Source organism: Salvelinus alpinus, chromosome 9 (assembly GCF_045679555.1).
Source record: "Salvelinus alpinus chromosome 9, SLU_Salpinus.1, whole genome shotgun sequence".
In the NCBI taxonomy this organism is placed as follows: Eukaryota; Metazoa; Chordata; class Actinopteri; order Salmoniformes; family Salmonidae; genus Salvelinus; species Salvelinus alpinus.
This window is the reverse complement of record NC_092094.1, coordinates 81,407,053-81,430,101: the sequence shown is the minus strand read 5'-3', so window position 1 is coordinate 81,430,101 and position 23,049 is coordinate 81,407,053. Positions and strand designations below refer to the sequence as shown.

The 23,049-nt window shown below is 41.6% G+C and overlaps 1 protein-coding gene across 3 annotated transcripts in view; it reads left to right on the top strand.

Moving 5' to 3' along the window:
- Positions 1 to 11,773: 11,773 nt before the first annotated feature.
- The window catches only part of LOC139530742 (TOG array regulator of axonemal microtubules protein 1-like), a 42,310-nt gene continuing 31,034 nt past the window's right edge, over positions 11,774 to 23,049 (top strand). The window contains exon 1 of one of the 3 annotated variants that reach the window (XM_071327404.1): positions 11,774 to 13,573. In XM_071327404.1, the coding sequence (XP_071183505.1) occupies positions 12,470 to 13,573 (1,104 nt within the window). In that variant the 5' untranslated portion in view covers positions 11,774 to 12,469. The remainder of the gene's footprint in view (positions 13,574 to 23,049) is intronic. The other 2 variants (XM_071327405.1, XM_071327407.1) reach the window with 2 other exon arrangements.

Below are 23,049 nucleotides of genomic sequence, written 5' to 3'. Positions count from 1 at the left end.
GTCCAAAACGTCTTTCAAGCTCTTCAGGCATTCTCTAGGCATCAAGAGCCTCTGGGTGTATGCTGCAGTGTACCCAAGTGACGTCGGGAGCAACTGCTTGCAAGCGCGTTACCACTCCACTATGTCTCCCTCATATGGACCGTTAGTGTCACGCCCTGACCTTAGTTATCTATGTTTTCTTTATTATTTTGGTTAGGTCAGGGTGTGACTAGGGTGGGTATGCTAGTTTGTCTTGTCTAGGGGTTTTGTATATCTAGGGGTTGTTGTAGGTCTAGGTATATATATGTCCATGGTGGCCTGATATGGTTCCCAATCAGAGGCAGCTGTTTATCGTTGTCTCTGATTGGGGATCATATTTAGGTAGCCATTTTCCCTTGGGTATTTGTGGGTTCTTGTCTATCTGTAGTTGCCTGTCAGCACTCATTTTGTATACCTTCACGGTTTGTTCAGTGTTCATTCTTGTAATAAAGAAGAATGTACGCATACCACGCTGCGCCTTGGTCTCCTCCTTTTGACGGTTAATGTGATTGGATGTTCATTATTTGACTAGGCTACCTGTATTTGATATTTTGTTGTTATTTAGCTGAACACTAGTTTAATTTTATTTTTGGCAGTGAAACGAGGCTACCTCACCCAAATGTATAGCCCCGTTGGAAAATATAAATGGACTGTTTGATAAATGTTTTTTTTTAAATATAAAAAACACTTTTCTTTTTAATGTGAATCACATTTTTAGTTGGCATACCCCCGATGGCAGTTTGGGAATACCTGTAGAGAATGCTGGTGAAGTTTTATGCATTTTGTTTTAATGTTTTGGGTCATGCAAGGTTATATTAATTAGACGCTCTTGGAAGAAAAAAAGCTGGGCTTAAACCTAGATCATGGAGTCATTGGTAAACCGATCTCCTGACGTAATTTTGTATGTCATAGTGATGAATTTTCTATGCTGTTAAGAATTAGGATATTTTGTATTATTTTTATTGTGAAGATATTTGGTATGTACCATTTGTTAATTGTATTATTATTGCGTAACTGTAATACATCTGATTACTTTTAAATGGATATGAACCGTAGTCCTCACATTTCTGAGTAATATTCCTTGAATTATTATTTGATATAATGTCTAATGGTAAATATTATTCACAATATACATAGCATATATGCTCGGTCTCTAATTGTGCATCTCTGAGTTAAGTCAATAATTTAATGCTAAGACATAGATTGCAAGATATTAACTCCTTGTTCCCCAGCCACTTAATAATTGCATAACGGTAAATATAGACTCTAGCATTTTATAGTATTCCGAGTGGTGACGCAAGGCTCGCAACCTTGGCTATACCCACTGATTACGATTATGGGCCTATAGCGTTCACATAATACTGGAGTCAGATTGAATAATAATAAACTACATTTATCAATGTCATTTTTACACATCTACATAATGGAGACCTCTCATCCTCAGTCGATGGGGATTTCCACCACACTACATAATGGTTGGAAAATTTCCACCAACCTACATAATGGTTGGATAATTTCCACCAAACTGAATGGTGACTCATCCAGTTGATGGCTGACCAAAACAAGCAAAAATTAGATGCAGCTGTAATGTCAGTGTTACATCCGGCGCCGAAACGAGATGGCCGCCTCGCTTCGCGTTCCTTGGAAAATATGCAGTATTTTGTTTTTTTATGTGTTATTTCTTACATCGGTACCCCAGGTAATCTTAGGTTTCATTACATACAGTCGGGAGGAACTACTGAATATACGATTAACGTCAACTCATCATCGTTCCTACCAGGAATATGACTTTCCCGAAACGGATCCAGTGTTTTGCCTTCCACCCAATACAATGGATCTGATCCCAGCCGGCGACCCTGTGCGACGCCGTAAAAGGGGCAAACGAGGCGGTCTCCTGGCCAGGCTTCGGAGACGGGCACATCGCGCTCCACTCTCTAGCATACTACTCGCCAATGTCCAGTCTCTTGACAATAAGGTTGATGAAATCCGAGCACGGGTAGCATTCCAGAGAGACATCAGGGATTGCAACGTGCTCTGCTTCACGGAAACATGGCTAACTCAAGAGACGCTAACGGAGTCGGTGCAGCCAGCTGGTTTCTTCATGCATCGCGCCGACAGAAACAAACATCTTTCTGGTAAGAAGAGGGGCGGGGGGGTATGCCTTATGATTAACGAGACGTGGTGTGATCATCATAACAACACACAGGAACTCAAGTCATTCTGTTCACCTGATCTAGAACTCCTCACAATAAAATGTCGACCGCATTATCTACCAAGGGAATTCTCTTCAATCATAATCACAGCCGTATATATTCCCCCCCAAGCAGACACATCGATGGCCCTGAACGAACTTTATCTGACTCTTTGTAAACTGGAAACCACACACCCTGAGGCTGCATTCATCGTAGCTGGGGATTTTAACAAGGCTAATCTAAAAACAAAACTCCCTAAATTCTATCAGCATATCGATTGTGCTACCAGGGCTGGAAAAACCCTAGATCATTGTTATACTAATTTCCGCGACGCATATAAGGCCCTCCCCCGCCCCCCTTTCGGAAAAGCTGACCACGACTCCATTTTGTTGATTCCAGCCTACAAACAGAAACTAAAACAACAAGCTCCCGCGCTCAGGTCTGTTCAACGCTGGTCCGACCAATCTGATTCCACGCTTCAAGACTGCTTTGATCACGCGGATTGGAATATGTTCCGCATTGCGTCCAACAACAATATTGACGAATATGCTGATTCGGTGAGCGAGTTCATTAGGAAGTGCATTGACGATGTCGTACCCACAGCAACGATTAAAACATTCCCAAACCAGAAACCGTGGATTGACGGCAGCATTCGCGTGAAACTGAAAGCGCGAACCACTGCTTTTAACCAGGGCAAGGTGACCGGAAGCATGACCGAATACAAACAGTGTAGCTATTCTACTCCGCAAGGCAATCAAACAGGCTAAGTCCCAGTACAGAGACAAAATCGAGTCGCAATTCAACAGCTCAGACACAAGAGGTATGTGGCAGGGTCTACAGTCAATCACGGATTACAAAAAGAAAACCAGCCCCGTCGCGGACCAGGATGTCTTGCTCCCAGACAGGCTAAACAACTTTTTTGCCCGCTTTGAGGACAATACAGTGCCACTGACACGGCCCCCTACCAAAACCTGCGGGCTCTCCTTCACTGCAGCCGAGGTGAGTAAAACATTTAAACGTGTTAACCCTCGCAAGGCTGCAGGCCCAGACGGCATTCCCAGCCGCGTCCTCAGAGCATGCGCAGACCAGCTGGCTGGTGTGTTTACGGACATATTCAATCAATCCTTATCCCAGTCTGCTGTTCCCACATGCTTCAAGAGGGCCACCATTGTTCCTGTTCCCAAGAAAGCTAAGGTAACTGAGCTAAACGACTACCGCCCCGTAGCACTCACTTCCGTCATCATGAAGTGCTTTGAGAGACTAGTCAAGGACCATATCACCTCCACCCTACCGGACACCCTAGACCCACTCCAATTTGCTTACCGACCCAATAGGTCCACAGACGACGCAATCGCAACCACACTGCACACTGCCCTAACCCATCTGGACAAGAGGAATACCCATGTGAGAATGCTGTTCATCGATTACAGCTCAGCATTTAACACCATAGTACCCTCCAAACTCGTCATCAAGCTCGAGACCCTGGGTCTCGACCCCGCCCTGTGCAACTGGGTCCTGGACTTCCTGACGGGCCGCCCCCAGGTGGTGAGGGTAGGTAACAACATCTCCACCCCGCTGATCCTCAACACTGGGGCCCCACAAGGGTGCGTTCTGAGCCCTCTCCTGTACTCCCTGTTCACCCACGACTGCGTGGCCATGCACGCCTCCAACTCAATCATCAAGTTTGCGGATGACACTACAGTGGTAGGCTTGATTACCAACAACGACGAGACGGCCTACAGGGAGGAGGTGAGGGCCCTCGGAGTGTGGTGTCAGGAAAATAACCTCACACTCAACGTCAACAAAACAAAGGAGATGATTGTGGACTTCAGGAAACAGCAGAGGGAGCACCCCCCTATCCACATCGACGGGTCAGTAGTGGAGAAGGTGGAAAGTTTTAAGTTCCTCGGTGTACACATCACGGACAAACTGAATTGGTCCACCCACACAGACAGCGTCGTGAAGAAGGCGCAGCAGCGCCTCTTCAACCTCAGGAGGCTGAAGAAATTCGGCTTGTCACCAAAAGCACTCACAAACTTCTACAGATGCACAATCGAGAGCATCCTGTCGGGCTGTATCACCGCCTGGTACGGCAACTGCTCCGCCCACAACCGTAAGGCTCTCCAGAGGGTAGTGAGGTCTGCAGAACGCATCACCGGGGGCAAACTACCTGCCCTCCAGGACACCTACACCACCCGATGTCACAGGAAGGCCATAAAGATCATCAAGGACAACAACCACCCAAGCCACTGCCTGTTCACCCCGCTATCATCCAGAAGGCGAGGTCAGTACAGGTGCATCAAAGCAGGGACCGAGAGACTGAAAAACAGCTTCTATCTCAAGGCCATCAGACTGTTAAACAGCCACCACTAACATTTAGCGGCCGCTGCCAACATACTGACTCAACTCCAGCCACTTTAAAAATGGGAATTGATGGAAATTATGTAAAAATGTACCACTAGCCACTTTAAACAATGCCACTTAATATAATGTTTACATACCCTACATTACCCATCTCATATGTATATACTGTACTCTATATCATCTACTGCATCTTGCCATCTTTATGTAATACATGTACCACTAGCCACTTTAAACTATGCCACTTTATGTTTACATACCCTACAGTACTCATCTCATATGTATATACCGTACTCTATACCATCTACTGCATCTTGCCTATGCCGTTCTGTACCACCACTCATTCATATATCTTTATGTACATATTCTTTATCCCTTTACACTTGTGTGTGTATAAGGTAGTAGTTGTGGAATTGTTAGGTTAGATTACTTGTTGGTTATTACTGCATTGTCGGAACTAGAAGCACAAGCATTTCGCTACACTCGCATTAACATCTGCTAACCATGTGTATGTGACTAATAAAATTTGATTTGATTTGATTTGATGAGTCACTAATAAACTAGTGGATTGAGCAGTTTGACAATATCTACTAACCAAAATATTCAAGGCTAATCCGTAGCCTACGCCAGCTGTTACGGATACAAGTATTCTGTGTGTATCCTGTGTGTATTTCTTTTCTCTCCTTCTCCCCTACTCACAGGTGACAATCATCATTCCCCAATCAGTCATCAATCATTCGCTAATCAGAAGACACCTGCTCCTTTTCCCTTACCCAATCACAGTTCCTTTCCCTTGGTTTAAAACCCCTGTCAGTTGTTTTCTCAGTAGCGCAATCTCTCTGTCAATGCCTTCTGTCTGTAGATCGATCGCTTGTTTGTTTTGCATCTACATGTCACTTTGTCCCCACATGTGAGTATTGTTTTGGTGTTTGTTTGATGGTGGGAAAAGGGGGTAACCAGACAAGTCGCCCTTGGGCATACACTACCCGTAGGTAAAAGTTGTTAAAAACACTAGTTAGAACTGGGCGGACCACCCCCTGTATTTATTAGTTAGTGGTTGTTGAAATAGGCTAGTTTAGGGGTGTTTTTGGATTATTATTGTTTCATTCCTTGGGTCCAGCTCAGCCCCTTTTCCTGCTCCCCCCATTACCTTGTGTTTATAAATAAACCTTGAGTGTTTGACGGTAGATCTTAGTTGTCGTGGTTATTTCGTTTTCACTCTTTGTCACTACTATAATTTGCATGAGTTGTTACGGGTCCCATTACCATCCCCCCTAGACTGTCGGGCCAAAGGGATTCGTAACACCAACCTAGCTTCCTGCAGTAAATTTGCCATTGGCACCATTTATTTTATTTTTTACACCAAAAACAAACATACACAAACAACTACATACAGTGCCAACAGAATGTATTTATACCCCTTGACTTATTCCACACTTTGTTACAGCCTGAACTCAAAATGTATTAAAAAGCTTTTTTTTCTCACCCATCTACACACAATACCCCATAATGTAAAAGTACTCCATGCTCACACCTACAGTTGAAGTCGGAAGTTTACATACACCTTAGCCAAATAAACTGAGTTTAAATGTTTCACAATTCCTGACATTTAATCCTAGTAAAAATTCCCTGTCTTAGGATCACCACTTTATTTTAAGAATGTGACATGTCAGAATAATAGTAGAGAGAATGATTTATTTCAGCTTTTATTTCTTTCATCACATTCCCAGTGGGTCAGAAGTTTACATGCACTCATTTGGTAGCATTTCAATTGTTTAACTTGGGTCAAATGTTTCGGGTAGCCTTCCACAAGCTTCCCATAATAAGTTGGGTGAATTTTAGCCCATTCCTCCTGACAGAACTGGTATAACTGGTTTGTAAGCCTCCTTGCTCGCACATGCTTTTTCAGTTCTGCCCACAAATTTTATATGGGATTGAGGTCAGGGCTTTGTGATGGCCACTCCAATACCTTGACTTTGTTGTCCTTAAGCCATATTGCCACAACTTCCGAAGTATGCTTGGGGTCATTGTCCATTTGGAAGACCCATTTGCGACCAAGCTTTAACTTCCTGACTGAAGTCTTGAGATGTCGCTTCAATATAGGCGCATAATTTCCCTTCATCATGATGCCATCTATTTTGTGAAGTGCACCAGTCCCTCCTGTAGCAAAGCACCCCCACAACATGATGCTGCCACCCCCGTGCTTCACGGTTGGGATGGTGTTCTTCAGCTTGCAAGCATCCCCATTTTTCCTCCAAACATAATGGTTATTATGGCCAAACAGTTATATTTTTGTTTCATCAGACCAGAGGACATTTCTTCAAAAAGTACGATCTTTGTCCCCATGTGCAGTTGCAAACCATAGTCTGGCTTTTTTATGGCGGTTTTGGAGCAGTGGCTTCTTCCTTGCCGAGTGGCCTTTCAGGTTATGTCGATATAAGACTCGTTTTACTGTGGATATTGATGATTTTGTACCTGTTTCCTCCAGCATCTTCACAAGGTCCTTTGCTGTTCTGGGATTGATTTGCACTTTTCGCACCAAATTACATTCATCTCTAGGAGAGAGAATGCCTCTCCTTCCTGAGCTGTATGACGGCTGTGTGGTCCCATGGTGTTAATACTTGTGTACTATTGTTTGTACAAATGAACGTGGTACTTTCAGGCGTTTGGAAATTGCTCCCAAGGATGAACCAGACTTTTTTGGAAAATTATTATTATTTTTTAAATATATATATATATTTCACCTTTATTTAACTAGGTAGGCAAGTTGAGAACAAGTTCTCATTTACAAGTGCGACCTGGCCAAGAAAGCAAAGCAGTTTGACACATACAACAACAGAGTTACACATGGAGTAAAACAAACATACAGTCAATAATACAGTAGAAAAATAAGTCTATATACAATGTGAGCAAATGAGTTAAGATAAGGGAGGTAAAGGCCATGGTGGCGAAGTAAATACAATATAGCAAGTAAAACACTGGAATGGTAGATTTGCAGTGGAAGAATGTGCAAAGTAGAAATAGAAATAATGGGGTGCGAAGGAGCAAAATAAATACAGTAGGGGAAGAGGTAGTTGTTTGGGCTAAATTATAGATGGGCTATGTACAGTTGCAGTAATCTGTGAGCTGCTCTGACAGCTGGTGCTTAAAGCTAGTGAGGGAGATAAGTGTTTCCAGTTTCAGAGATTTTTGTAGTTCGTTCCAGTCATTGGCAGCAGAGAACTGGAAGGAGAGGCGGCCAAAGAAGGAATTGGTTTTGGGGGTGACCAGAGAGATATACCTGCTGGAGCGCGTGCTGCTATGGTGACCAGAGAGCTGAGATAAGGGGGGACTTTACCTAGCAGGGTCTTGTAGATGACCTGGAGCCAGAGGGTTTGGCGACGAGTATGAAGCGACGGCCAGCCAATGAGAGCGTACAGGTCGCAGTGGTGGGTAGTAAATGGGGCTTTGGTGACAAAACGGATGGCACTGATAGACTGCATCCAATTTATTGAGTAGGGTATTGGAGGCTATTTTGTAAATGACATCGCCGAAGTCGAGGATCGGTAGGATGGTCAATTTTACGAGGGTATGTTTGGCAGCATGAGTGAAGGAGGCTTTGTTGCGAAATAGGAAGCCAATTCTAGATTTAACTTTGGATTGGAGATGTTTGATGTGAGTCTGGAAGGAGAGTTTACAGTCTAACCAGACACCTAGGTATTTGTAGTTGTACACATATTCTAAGTCAGAACTGTCCAGAGTAGTGATGCTGGGCGGGCGGGCAGGTGCAGGCAGCGATCGGTTGAATAGCATGCATTTAGTTTTACTTGTATTTAAGAGCAGTTGGAGGCCACGGAAGGAGAGTTGTATGGCATTGAAGCTCGTCTGGAGGGTTGTTAACACAGTGTCCAAAGAAGGAAAGTGGAGGTCTACCATTTTTTTCTGAGGTCTTTTATTTTTATTTTCCCATGATGTCAAGCAAAGAGGCACTGAGTTTGAAGGTAGGCCTTGAAATACATCCACAGGTACACCTCCAATTGACTCATTATGTCAATTAGCCAATCAGAAGCTTCTAAAGCCATGACATCTTTTTCTGGAATTTTCCAAGCTGTTTAAAGGCACAGTCAACTTAGTGTATGTAAACTTCCGACCCACTGGAATTGTGATACAGTGAAATAGTCTGTCTGTAAACAATTGTTGGAAAAATTACTTGTCATGCACAAAGTAGATGTCCTAACCGACTTGCCAAAACTATAGTTTGTTCACAAGAAATGTGTGGAGTGGTTGAAAAACGAGTTTGACTCCAACCTAAGTGTATGCAAACTACCGACTTCAACTGTACATTCCTATTGCCTGCATTATTGTTTGCCACATGGCCTTAAATTGTACCAATTTGTTTTTTCGGTCACCCATGCTATCTCAATAATTAAATAATAAATAATTTGATTTTTCCATTGTGTTAATGATAGTCGATTTAATTTATTTTCATTTTTTAACACAAGTTTGTTTTGTTGGCACCCATTTAATTAGCCCCAAGGTAACCTTGTTAAATTTAGTTAATTCTCTTAAGTTAATGACTGTTTTCTCATTAGCTGGGAATGTTGTTTGAAATGTCCAATACAACATACTTGATATGGTTATGAACTTGCGTACCCCTAAAATGTTTTAATAAAGTTGTGCAGGGTGTGCTATTAGCATGCTAACACTCATTAAGACAGACTAGGATAACAAGTAGTATAGCTCGCCATCACTAGCTTTTACTGGTTGAAGTTGAAGTAACTTCTGAGTGTAATATTGTTGACTGATGACTATAATATATATAATTTACAACATTTTGATGAAAGCTATATGAAGACATCAAAACTATGAAATAACAAATAAAATGTTAAACAATATTTTAGATTCTTCAAAGTAGCCAACCTTTCTCTTGATGACAGCTTTGCACACTCTTGGCTTTCTCTCAATCAGCCTCATGAGGTAGTCACCTGGAATGCATTTCAATTAGCAGGTGTGCCTTGTTAAAAGTTAATTTGTGGAATTTCTTTCCTTAAGCCAATCAGTTGTGTTGTGACAAGGTAGGGTTGGTATACAGAAGATGGCAAGAACAGCGCAAATAAGCAAAGAGAAACGGCAGTCTATCATTACTTTAAGACATGAAGGTCAGTCAATCCGGAACATTTCAAGAACTTTGACAGTTTCTTCAAGTGCAGTTGCAAAAACCATCAAGTGCTATGATGAAACTGGTTCTCATGAGGACCGCCACAGGAAAGGAAGACCCAGAGTTACCTCTGCTGCAGAGGATAAGTTCATTAGAGTTACCAGCCTCAGAAATTGCATCCCAAATAAATGCTTCAGAGTTCAAGCAACAGGCACATCTCAACATCAACTGTTCAGAGGGGACTGTGTGAATCAGGCCTTCATGGTCGAATTGCTGCAAAGAAGCCACTACTAAAGGACACCAATAAGAAGAGACTTGCTTGGGCCAAGAAACACAAGCAATAGACATTAGACTGGTGGAAATCTGTAATTTTGTCTGAAGAGTCAAAATTTGAGATTTTTGGTTTCAACCACCGTGTCTTTGTGAGACGCAGAGTAGGTGAAAGGATGTTCTCCGCATGTGTGGTTCCCACTGTGAAGCGAGGAGGAGGTGTGGGGGTGCTTTGCTGGTGACACTGTCAGTGATTTATTTTGAATTCAATGTACACATAACCAGTATGGCTACCACAGCATTCTGCAGTGATATGCCATCCCATCTGGTGGGTCTCTCATTTGTTTTTCAACAGGACAATGGTCCAACACACCTCCAGGCCATGTAAGGGCTGTTTGACCAAGAAGGAGAGTGATGGAGTGCTGCATCAGATGACCTGGCCTCCACAATTGAGATGGTTTGGGATGAGTTGGACTGCAGAGTGAAGGAATAGCAGACAAGTGCTCAGCATATGTGGGACCTCCTTCAAGACTGTTGGAAAAGCATTCCAGGTGAAGCTGGCTGAGAGAATGCCAAGAGTGTGCAAAGCTGTCATCAAGGCAATGGTTGGCTACTTAGAAGTATATAAAATATATGTTGATTTGTTTAACATTTGCTAACTACATGATTCTATGTTATTTCATCGTTTTGATGTCTTCTCTATTATTCTACAATGTAGAAAATAGTGAAAATAAAGAAAAACCCTTGAATGAGTAGCTGTGTCCAAACTATATGTGTGTGTTTCGTTATTTCTTGAAATCAGGCATGGATTAACTGCTTTCAAAGGTGAAAAATTGCTTCCATACCCGCTTACGTGATTTTCGTTAAACGTCACTTCCGTGTATGGACAAATGGGATAGATACAATGAGTCATCTATCATTCTCTATGTTCTCAAACTAAATATAACTCCATATCCCAATGCTCAGGTTAATGCAGAGTTTAAGACAACTCGGAACCCCAAGTTAAAAGTCGTGCATGTTTTTATTTTTTTTGCATAGAGCTTCCTAAGTTCCTATTGGTTGATTCTGCTACTTTCCAAGTGGGACGCTCAAACTTTTTATCTTTCTATGAGTTTCCAAGTCGATCATTTCACAAATCTTTTATTGGTCTCCCGAGTGGCACAGCGGTCTAAGGCACTACATCTCAGTGCAAGAGCCATCACTATAGTCCCATAGGGCGGCGCACAATTGGCCTAGCCTCGTCTGGGATAGGCCGTCATTGTAAATAAGAATTTGTTCTTAACTGACTTGCCTAGAAATAATTGTCAAACATGGGCATAACCAGAGTGTCTGTACAGAAATAATACTGTTCCTGATAGCATGGCTTCCTCTCCAGGCAGGGCCCAGCAAGTGGTATTGGCAGGTGGAAGATGCTGGAGATCTGAATCCACTGCGCCTACATCTTGGCACTCCCCCACTGTAAAAAAATATTTTGGAAGATATAGAAATGCATATATTAATGCATACTTTTAAATTATATTATGTGAGCTAAACATAAAAATGTATGACAAATCATTTAAAAAAAGTTCTAATGTTAATGTCCCCGCTACAACTGAAATGCATGTAATGTAGTCCTTGAAACATTGAATTGAAATACCTTAGAATTCCATTCATTCTATGGAGGACTGCTTCTTCTGGGGAGTGTCAATTTGGCCTACTAGTGGGTTCAAAGCATTTAATTGGCAAATAGACTGTATTCTAGGGTTAATTGGATCTGAAGACTTGTGTTCATAAATTCCGAGTTGTCACTAAGGCAGCATAAATCCAACACCTCGCGTCACCATGGAAGCGATCCGTTTGTGTCATGTTGTATTCGCCATTTTGATGGTTCTATGTGTGTGGGCTACGGCGATGAATGTCTCTACATTGCAGCTAGCTAGTTTACAAACAGTCAACATATAATCTCATACTGTTACATACATTTAACCGAAGAGATGGAGATGTGTGCAACTATTTTGTATGCTGGACGTCAAATTTGAACGACTAATCGGAATGCGAAGTCTGCATTTTAGTCTGTTTTCTAACTTCGCCAGCTAGCCGCCAGGTTTCTTCTACTAAGCCGCAATTCAAAGTCGTACGTTAGCTAAAAGCTAGCGATGATATTGGATTTTATGGAAATCATACATCTGAAGAGGTACTGGCAGCGACGTCGCCCTGACACGCTATTTCTGGACATTGAATGATTGCTTCCTAGTTATGCAGCTAGTTAGCTATGTTAGCTAAGTTAGCTGAAATACAACATGGGCTTTCAAATACAACATTCCACGGTGCCTTTTTTCGTCATGGCTATGTAGGGGAACGCACAGCAAGCTACAAGTGTTTTTATTTTCACTCAACGTTGCTTTCACCTATCACGTCCCATTGTCTCGTAGACTAGCACAATGAACCGTTATTTATAAGAAACTGCAAATGTCAAATCGAACCACCAAGACAAGATGATGAGTCAAAGAAAATGGCAATATTGTCCTCACAGAAATGTGATTGCTTCATTAGATTCTTCCCTTTGACCACATCAAAAGGACCATCAATTATGATTTTTGGATTGATACCCCAGGAGTTACATGAACAGCTCCTAGACCTAAAAAACTACCAAAATCGAACAAATGGTGTGGAAGAGCTGAAAAAAATCCTCTTTGGATTGGACTTGAAGCCAGTCCCTTCGGACAGTATTGTGGAGTTTATATATTTTCTCCACAGACTTCTAGATGACACCAACTTCAAAGTCTTGTATGGCACTTTACAGGTGATAAACCTACTCATCCAGAAATTGGATTACAATATAGACAAATATTTCAAACAGATAGTATGTGTGGCTCTGAAAACCCTTGGAGACAACCGTGCTGTCACCAGGAATGAGTACATGAATGTGTTCAGGCAGTTGACTAGAATTGTAGGGCCACAGAAAGTGTTAGACCTTGCCATTGGACACCTGAGACACAAGAACTCCAGGGTCAGAGAGGATGTCATCAACATCATCACAGCAGCTATGCTCACCCACCCCAAGAAGGACTTCAACATCCCCAGCCTCTGCTTTGAAGTTGCACCATACTTGGCGGACAGCAAGAAGAAGGTCCGCCATGCAGCCCTAGAACTATTTGCTGTTTTTGACCATTGCCTTGACACAGGGAAAAAACAGCCCCTAATGAAGGCTGTAGACAGAGTGGAGCTCAATGGGGATGTGGAGGGTCTTATGGCAGCTGTTCAAGCAAGAAGAGCCAGGCACATACTTCCCAGACTGTCCTCAGATGGGATGGTAGAATACGCCCTTCTAATCCCTAAATCAGGACAACGACGGTCACCACAGTTTGGGTCAGGAGCTGACCTGGAGTGGGTGCTCAATGGTGGGCGGATCAGCAGTGCCAGGAACATCAGGACAGAACCAGACTCTGACAGGCTGTATCATGGTTATGGAAGATTGGGCTCCCTCATTGATGATCTTCCACTGCAGAGGAGAATTGTCAGTGCAGGCAAAGGGAAGAACAAGCTTCCCTGGGAGAGGTCAAGCCTCCCTTCCACAGTGAACATCCAGCCAACATCCAGCCAATCCTCTGATCAGGTTGGTCATAGTTGACGCCAAGGTTACATCAAGCAAAAGTCTGCTGATGACACTTGTCTATCATCTAGCTTTTTTTATGTAGCAAAGTGTCATTTGAGAAAAATAAATATCAAGACATGCTCTCTCTAGGCTATAGGTAAAATAATCTTATTTCCATAGTGGCACCATAATTACATGGAATAAGGTGCAAATAGAATGAGGTTTGTGACCACCCAAAGTGAAAATCTGTCAAATATTAGTTTGCAGGAACCTGAAAGTTCACTGAAACAATAACACACAGTATACTAGATATTGATTAGTAGGCTTGTGTTGGGACTATATGGAGTTGTATCCATAACTATTTGTTTGATGGTTGATTTGGGCAATTCCACGTAGAGGAATTATGTTTTGACTCCGATTTGTCACTTTAAATGGAAGGTAGCATACACTTAACCACATGTAACGTATGGATTTGCATTGGTATTCTCATCCAAAGTCCCAATGCAAAGTTGCACCTAATTTTTCAAGTTGTTACATAAAACCGATAAGAATGCCGAAGTCATGTCAGAAAATGTTTTTCCGGGGTGTGATGTAAGATGGAGGCCCCGGCAAGCCAGCCTATTCCTTAAAGGTTAACTCTAACAGAAATAACTTAAAATGTATAACCTCAAATTAAACCAAATCGTTTGCACTCATGACTACTGGTTTCAATAACATTTTCAGCCAATTTACAAGTTAATACTTTATAAATCTATTGTTACAAATCAACTTGCAAGGTTGCTAGCCAACTAGCCTGCTAACGTTAGCCCTACTAGCCTGTTAACATAAGCCCTATTGGCCTGCTAACATTAGCCCTACCAGCCTGCTGACGTTACGTTAGAACTGCATGAGTCAGCCATTTGCTATCAACACCTAGCTTACAGCTACATTAACCCTTTACGCTACAGACGATTTTGTGAGAAGACCAATTTTCGGGATGTCTCATGGTCTGACAAACACCACTCTTGCTCTGTCACCTTTCACCGCAGATGCAAAAGTGTGACATTGGCTGATGGGGTGGAGTGGGACGCATCCAATGCAAAAAAACAGATGTGCAAATGATGTGTGTGTGAGCAAATGATGATGTGTGTGTTGGAGTGTCAGTGTGCATGAGTGTGTAGGGCCCTAAGAGTGTGCATAGAGCCAGTGCAAAAATAAAATACAAGGGTCAACTCAGTCAGTGTAGCCTTTGTGTTAGCTATTTAGTTAGTTATTTAGCAGACTTATGGCTTGGGGATAGAAGCAGTTCAAGAGCCTTTTGGTGTCAGACATGATGCACCGGTACCGCTTACCGTGCGGAACCAGAGAACAGTCTATGGCTTGGGTGGCTGGAGTCTTTAATGATTTTTCGGGCCTTTATTTTCACACCGCCTGATATCGAGGTCCTGGATGGCAGGGAGCTCAGCCCCAGTGATGAAGTCCCCCTCCCCCATTTCCTTTAGTCCACGATCAGCTTTTGGCCTTACTGACATTGAGGGAGAGGTTGTTGTTCCGGCACCACACTGTTAAGTCACTGACCTCCCTGTAGGTTGTCTCATCGTCATCTGTGATCAGGCCTACCACCGTTGTGTCGTGAGCAAACTTGATGATGGTGTTAGAGTTGTGCGGGCCACACAGTTGTGGGTGAACAGGGAGTACAGGAGGGGAGTAAGCACACACCCCTGTGGGGCCCCTGTGTTAAGGATCATAATGGCGGAGGTGATGTTGCCGACCTTCACCACCTGGGTTTGGCCCGTCAGGAAGTCCAGGATCCAGTTGCAGAGTGAGGTGTTCAGTCCCAGGGTCCTAAACTTGGTGACGAGCTTGGAGGGGACTATGGTGTTGAATGCTGAACTGTAGTTAATGAACAGCATTCTCACATGTCAGCTATAACATAACACCTTGAGTTAAAAATATATATTTTTGGGATATTGAACTACAGTAGGTGAAGTGGATTTATATCCGGTAATGGAATTACATCATTGCTCCCTGATCTGTACCATACAGAAAATTATAATTCTGGATATGAATATCATTCTCTTCATGGTGTTGTATCCTAATAGGTACACAAAGGTACAAAATATGCAATGTCCTTCTTTTGCATATTTGAGTATACTACGCACTGGCTATTATTGTAATCTCCGCCCCAAAACAATACCACATTTAGTTGGTCCGAACCAGACCAAATCTGAAACAATCATAGACCTCTATGTTTCACAAGTTTGGACACCACAGTAGAGTACAGTAAAGTATATATGTATAATACAGTACATAATATTCTACTCTAGTGCTGTACTGTACAGTGTAGGGTTGGCCGGTATCTAGATCTCGGGATATATACGTTATTACCGGTAGTGCACAAGGGGCACAATTTATTTTTCAAACGAGAAAAAAATGCCCCAAAAAATGCCACTCACCAGAATAATAAGAAGTACTAAGTAATCCTCATAGTGCATGCTTGGTAAATGCTAACGAGCGCATGCAAACATTTACTACTAAGACAGACAATCCAGCTCATAAAGTTATGCAAGCATCTCAAAACGCAGTTTGCAACACGCACAAAACAAATATTAGACAGCAGGGATCTTAATCCAGGGGGGGATTGTCTCTGCTGCTGTTACCAAGAAGCTTGATCCTGCAAGCTAACGTTAGCCACTTAGCTAACATTAGCAACCAAAACCCAGCTAGAGAGAATTTATTTGGCACATCTTAGATAGTTAACTTAATAGTTATAAGATATATAGCTGGCAAACAGTAGTGAATTCCATACAAGTGTAACTTGATCACCTCACTTAATTTGCAATACAGGAGTGACTCATCTCAAGAAGCTCCCATTTTCCACTTTGTTCTTTTTTGTAAACAAACACACGTGACTGGCTCAAACAGCTTTTCGGGAAACTAGTACCGGTAGCTTCATAATGAAAAAATTATCTAACAGGCAAAATTAGGAACGCGATCTGCTTAATCTATTACCTAGTGCACAAGTTGACAGCAGGTATTTATTTAAAAAGTACTAATATTCAAATGTATAAAAATTAAAAGATGGTATTGGAAAATCATACTGATGGTATTTGTAAATAACCCAGGATAACTGTTTGGAGTTTGTGACAGCAACTGTGAGCTTATTACAGTATTATAGACATTTTGTTCTGGGATTTCTAGTGTAGCTTGTCAGCATCATATAGCAAAACATCTTACATGTGCATGTTCACGAGTGTCAGATTTTTATAGATAACTTGAAAAGTTTGTAGCTCAAACCATTCGGACTCTACAGAAGTTTTTGTAAAATGACCCGATCCCGGGCCCCTTCCAGATCAGCCCTTGTCTCACAAACACCACTCTAGCGCAGCCCCCATTAATCACACATACTAATAGTTGGTATCTACGAATGCAGAAGAAATAGACAAATCCGATTAGAAGTCCAAAACATGCCAGCGTTACGGTGGGACTCATTGGGTTAAGGGACATTTCCCTTCTCTGCTTCAGCTTGAGTTTTTGTAAAAACTACTCCACAGATATGGCTCTTTTACAACTTCTGCTCAAAATTTTTACAGCCCTGAACAACAATTAATACGCTCTTAGTATCTTTCTAGATTTAACCAAAGCGTTCAACACAGTTGATTATGAAATATGACTCGCTAAATTGCATTATTACAGTTTTCACGATTATACATATAAATGGCTATATAATTATGTTTATGATAGAGAACAATTTGTATATGCAATTGCTTGTGCATCTACCAGGGCCAAGATATCATGTGGTGTTCCACAGGGTTCGATCCTTGGACCTTTGTTATTCCTAATCTATATCCATGTCCTTGCTGCTGTGTCTGCTACCGTACTTCCCGTTATTGTTACTGATGATACCAACTTCATTTTATCACGCAAGAATTTCAATTCACTTATCTTATCCAGCATGGCACATTTTATGAATGGTTCCAGATAAATGCTTAAAAAAATCAAACTTCATTGTATTTACTGGTAAGAATATGAAATATTGTTTAAAAAACGAGCCAGAATTTCAATTGGTGGGAATGAAATGGACCAGGTTTCATCCTCTAGATTCCTAGGTGTTCTTGTTGATGAAAAGTTGTCCTGTAAAGATCATATTCACTTTGTCTGCAGCAAAGTCGTGAAGTCCGTTGGTATCATCAGAAAGATTAGTGGTTTGGTTCAGGCTTGCTTCCTAACACTATGTCGTGGCAGAATCAGATTTAGCTAAGTAACATAGATAGATAAGATGTTATTTTCATCATATGCTTGTGAGATACTTGTCATTAGAATCTTCTGAGCTAGGGATTGGTAACTTGGGGCCAGAGAGGGGAGAGGTCAGGCTTGTCTTCATATGTCAATGTATCTGTTAAACCATGTGGTGCTAAGTAGAATATTAGAAGGGGAGGAGGACAGAGTGGAACGTTGGTTTCTAATGGAAACGTTGTTTGTAACTATTCCTAAACCATGGGATGGAGTTATTAATTGGGGAACCAGTTAGTTATCTCATACAATGTCTGTACGCCAGTTTGGCCGTGTTTGGAACCATTGTATGTCCCCTCTGAGGTTGCCCTTATCTTGACCTAGTATTTGACCTAAGGGGCTCACTGTCTGATTTTGAGTTTGTCCAGGTTTGGGAGTATCTAGAAATGACAATTGATATATGCCATTGGATGAGGTAATGTTTTGGTAGACAGTGAAGTATCAAGCATGAGATTGAAACCTGGTCTTGGGAGATCAAACTGAACGATGATTTATAGCTGATGCTGTCTAGCGATAGGATACTCTTCTTTCGGGTAAAGGATTCTTTGTAAGTTGAGAGGGGTGTATCTTGGCTATAAATGAAACTAAGAATTGTTTTGTAAGGACTCTCAGAGAATTCATTGATAGACACTGAATTGAACTGAGAGTCAAAAAAGGGCTTTGGTGAAGCTTGTATATATATTAAAAATGGAATATATAATTTAACTCTGACTTGTGTGTGGTTGGCTCTCTCTCTCTCTTTATTGAGTAATACAGGAAATTTCCACGACAACTATACTATAGCTTAATTTACCCATATCTCATTTACTGCAATATTGTCTGGGCCAGTACATATGCTTTCTACCTACACAAATGACTCATCACACAGAAGAAATTGGCAAGACTAGCCGCCTCTAACGGCTTGGCTCCATCTGCCCATCTGTTTTAAGTAACTCACTATATTGTCTATCTACAACATTAATATACAAGAAACAATGCACCTTCATCTACAAATACACATACCTCCCAGACAGCCTACCTAATCCCTTCAATAGATTCTTCCAGGTTAATTCCCAAATCCATGCATACAACACACCGCGATAAACTTCACCCTCCCCACTGCTGCACCTCACATAGTCAAATCTCTATCAGATACAAAGGTTCCATACTCTGGAATTCTTATATTCACATTGCCAAAACATCATTATCCATCAATAACTTAAAGCGTAGACAAGGGGTCAGACTGATAAATCAAACTACGCAGTAATCTCCTTCATGTAGCTTAACTCTCTCTCTCTCACACACACACACACACACACATAATTAAACATGTTTTTTCTTGTACAGTTGAAGTCGGAAGTTTACATACACTTAGGTTGGAGTCATTAAAACTAGTTTTCCAACCACTCCACAAATTTCTTGTGAACAAACTATAGTTTTGGCAAGTCGGTTAGGACAGCTACTTTGTGCATGACACAAGTAATTTTTCCAACAATTGTATACAGACAGATTATTTCACTTATAATTCACTGTATCACAATTCCAGTGGGTCAGAAGTTTACATATACTAAGTTGACTGTACCTTTAACCTGTCTAGGACCCCGTTCCGCTAGCGGAACCCCTCGCCAACAGCCAATGAAATAGCAGGGCGCCAAATACAAATCAACAGAAATCTCATAAGTCAAATTTCTCAAACATACAAGTATTAGGCACCATTTTAAAGATATCATTCTCATTAATCCAGCCACAGTGTCTGATTACAAAAATGCTTTACAGCGAAAGCTCCACAAACGATTATGTTCGGTCACCACCAAGTCACAGAAAAACCCAGCCATTTTTCCCGCCAAAGAGAGGAGTCACAAAAAGCACAAATAGAGATACAATTAATCACTAACCTTTGATGATCTTCATCAGATAACACTCATAGTACTTCATGTTACACAATACATGTATGTTTTGTTCGATAAAGTGGATATTTATATCCAAAAATCTAATTTTACATTGGTGTGTTATGTTGAGTAGTTCAAAAACATGCTATGATTTTGCAGAGAGCCACATGAATTCACAGAAATACTCATTATAAATGTTGATGAAAATTCAAGTGTTACGCATGGAACTTTAGATACACTTCTCCTTAATGCAACCGCTGTGTCAGATTTCAAAAAAACTTTACGGAAAAAGCATGATCTGAGAACGGCGCTCAGAGCCCAAACCAGCCAGAGAAATATCCGCCATGTTGGGGAGTCAACATTATTCATATTATTCATATATAAATATTCACTTACCTTTGATGATCTTCATCAGAAGGCACTCCCAGGAATCGCAGATCCACAATAAATGCTTGTTTTGTTTGATAATGTCCATAATTTATGTCCATTTATGTACATTAGCTTCTTTTGTTAGGGCGTTTGGTAAACAAATCCAAAAGCGCGATCTGGTCCATTCGGACGAAACGTTCAAAAAGTTATATTACAGGTCGAAGAAACTTGTCAAACTAAGTATAGAATCAATCTTTAGGATGTTTTTATCATAAAAGTTCGATAATGTTCCAACCGGAGAATTCCATTGTCTGTAGAGAAGCAATGGAATGAGAGCTAACTCTCAAGTGAAAGCGCGTGACTGAGAACGAGGCTGTAGGCAGACCCCTTACTCAAACAGCTCCCATCCGGCCCCCCTTCACCTGAGAAGCCTGAAACCACGTTCTAAAGACGGTTGACATCTAGTGGAAGCCTTAGGAACATGCGGTGCGGTGCCTGTTAATTTCTCATTGAATCATAGCCTACTTCGACAAACGGGTAATGATTTAACAAGCACATTTGCGAAAAAAGCACTGTCGTTGCACCAATGTACCTAGCCATAAACATCAATGCCTTTCTTTAAAATCAATACACAAGTATATATTTTTAAACCTGCATATTTAGTTAATATTGCCTGCTAACATGAATTTCTTATAACTAGGGAAATTGTCACTTCTCTTGCGGTCCGTGCAACCAGAGTTGGGGTATATGCAGCAGTTTGGTCCGCCTGGCTCATTGCGAACTGTGTGAAGTCCATTTATTCCTAACAAAGGCCGTAATTAATTTGCCAGAATTGTACATAATTATGACATAACATTGAAGGTTGTACAATGTAACAGCAATATTTAGACTTAGGGATGCCATCCCTGAGATAAAATACGGAACGGTTCCGTATTTCACTGAAAGAATAAACATTTTGTTTTCGAAATGATAGTTTCCGGATTCTACCATTTTAATGACCAAAGGCTTGTATTTCTGTGTGTTATTATGTTATAATTAAGTCTATGATTTGATAGAGCAGTTTGACTGAGCGATGGTAGGCACCAGCAGGCTCGTAAGCATTCATTCAAACAGCACTTTCGTGCGTTTGCCAGCAGCTCTTCGCAATGCTTGAAGCATTGCGCTGTTTATGACTTCAAGCCTATCAACTCCTGAGATTAGGCTGGTGTAACCGATGTGAAATGGCTAGCTAGTTAGCGGCGTGCGCGCTAATAGCGTTTCAAACGTCACTCGCTCTGAGACTTGGAGTAGTTGTTCCCCTTGCTCTGCATGGGTAACGCTGCTTCGAGGGTGGCTGTTGTCGATGTGTTCCTGGTTCGAGCCCAGGTAGGAGCGAGGAGAGGGACGGAAGCTATACTGTTACACTGGCAATACTAAAGTGCCTATAAGAACATCCAATAGTCAAAGGTATATGAAATACAAATCGTATAGAGAGAAATAGTCCTATAACTCCTATAATAACTACAACCTAAAACTTCTTACCTGGGAATATTGAAGACTCGTGTTAAAAGGAACCACCAGCTTTCATATGTTTTCATGTTCTGAGCAAGGAACTTAAACGTTAGCTTTCTTACATGGCACATACTGCACTTTTACTTTCTTCTCCAACACTTTGTTTTTGCATTATTTAAACCAAATTGAACATGTTTCATTATTTATTTGAGGCTAAATTGATTTTATTGATGTACTATATTAAGTTAAAATAAGTGTTCATTCAGTATTGTTGTAATTGTCATTGTCATTATTACTTTTTTTGTCCCTCCAATAATCGGTATCGGCGTTGAAAAATCATAATCGGTCGACCTCTAATTTCAAGGGCTCGGTGCCTCTTTGCTTGACATCATGGGAAAATCAAAAGAAATCAGCTAAGACCTCAGAAAAAAATGGTAGACCTCCACAAGTCTGGTTCATCCTTGGAAGCAATTTCCAAACATCTGAAGGTACCACGCTCATCTGTACAAACAATAGTACACATGTATAAACAGCATGGGACCACGCAGCCGTCATACCGCTCAGGAAGGTTAGGCGTTCTGTCTCCTAGAGCTGAACGTACTTTGGTGCGAAAAGTGCAAATCAATCCCAGAACAACTGCAAAGGACCTTGTGAAGATGCTGGAGGAAACAGGTACAAAAGTATCTACAGTGAGGGAAAAAAGTATTTGATCCCCTGCTGATTTTGTTCGTTTGCCCACTGACAATGAAATGATCAGTCTGTAATTTTAATGGTAGGTTTATTTGAACAGTGAGAGACAGAATATCAACAAAAAAATCCAGAAAAACGCATGTCAAAAATGTTATAAATTGATTTGCATTTTAATGAGGGAAATAAGTATTTGACCCCTCTGCAAAACATGACTTAGTACTTGGTGGCAAAACCCTTGTTGGCAATCACAGAGGTCAGATGTTTCTTGTAGTTGGCCACCAGGTTTGCACACATCTCAGGAGGGATTTTGTCCCACTCCTCTTTGCAGATCTTCTTCAAGTCATTAAGGTTTCGAGACTGACGTTTGGCAACTCGAACCTTCAGCTCCCTCCACAGAGTTTCTATGGGATTAAGGTCTGGAGACTGGCTAGGCCACTCCAGGACCTTAATGTGCTTTTTCTTGAGCCACTCCTTTGTTGCCTTGGCCGTGTGTTTTGGGTCATTGTCATGCTGGAATACCCATCCACGACCCATTTTCAATACCCTGGCTGAGGGAAGGAGGTTTTCACCCAAGATTTGACGGTACATGGCCCCGTCCATCGTCCCTTTGATGCTGTGAAGTTGTCCTGTCCCCTTAGCAGAAAAACACCCCCAAAGCATAATGTTTCCACCTCCATGTTTGACGGTGGGGATGGTTTCTTGGGGTCATAGGCAGCATTCCTCCTCCTCCAAACACGGCAAGTTGAGTTGATGCCAAAGAACTCCATTTTGGTCTCATCTGACCACAACACGTTCACCCAGTTGTCC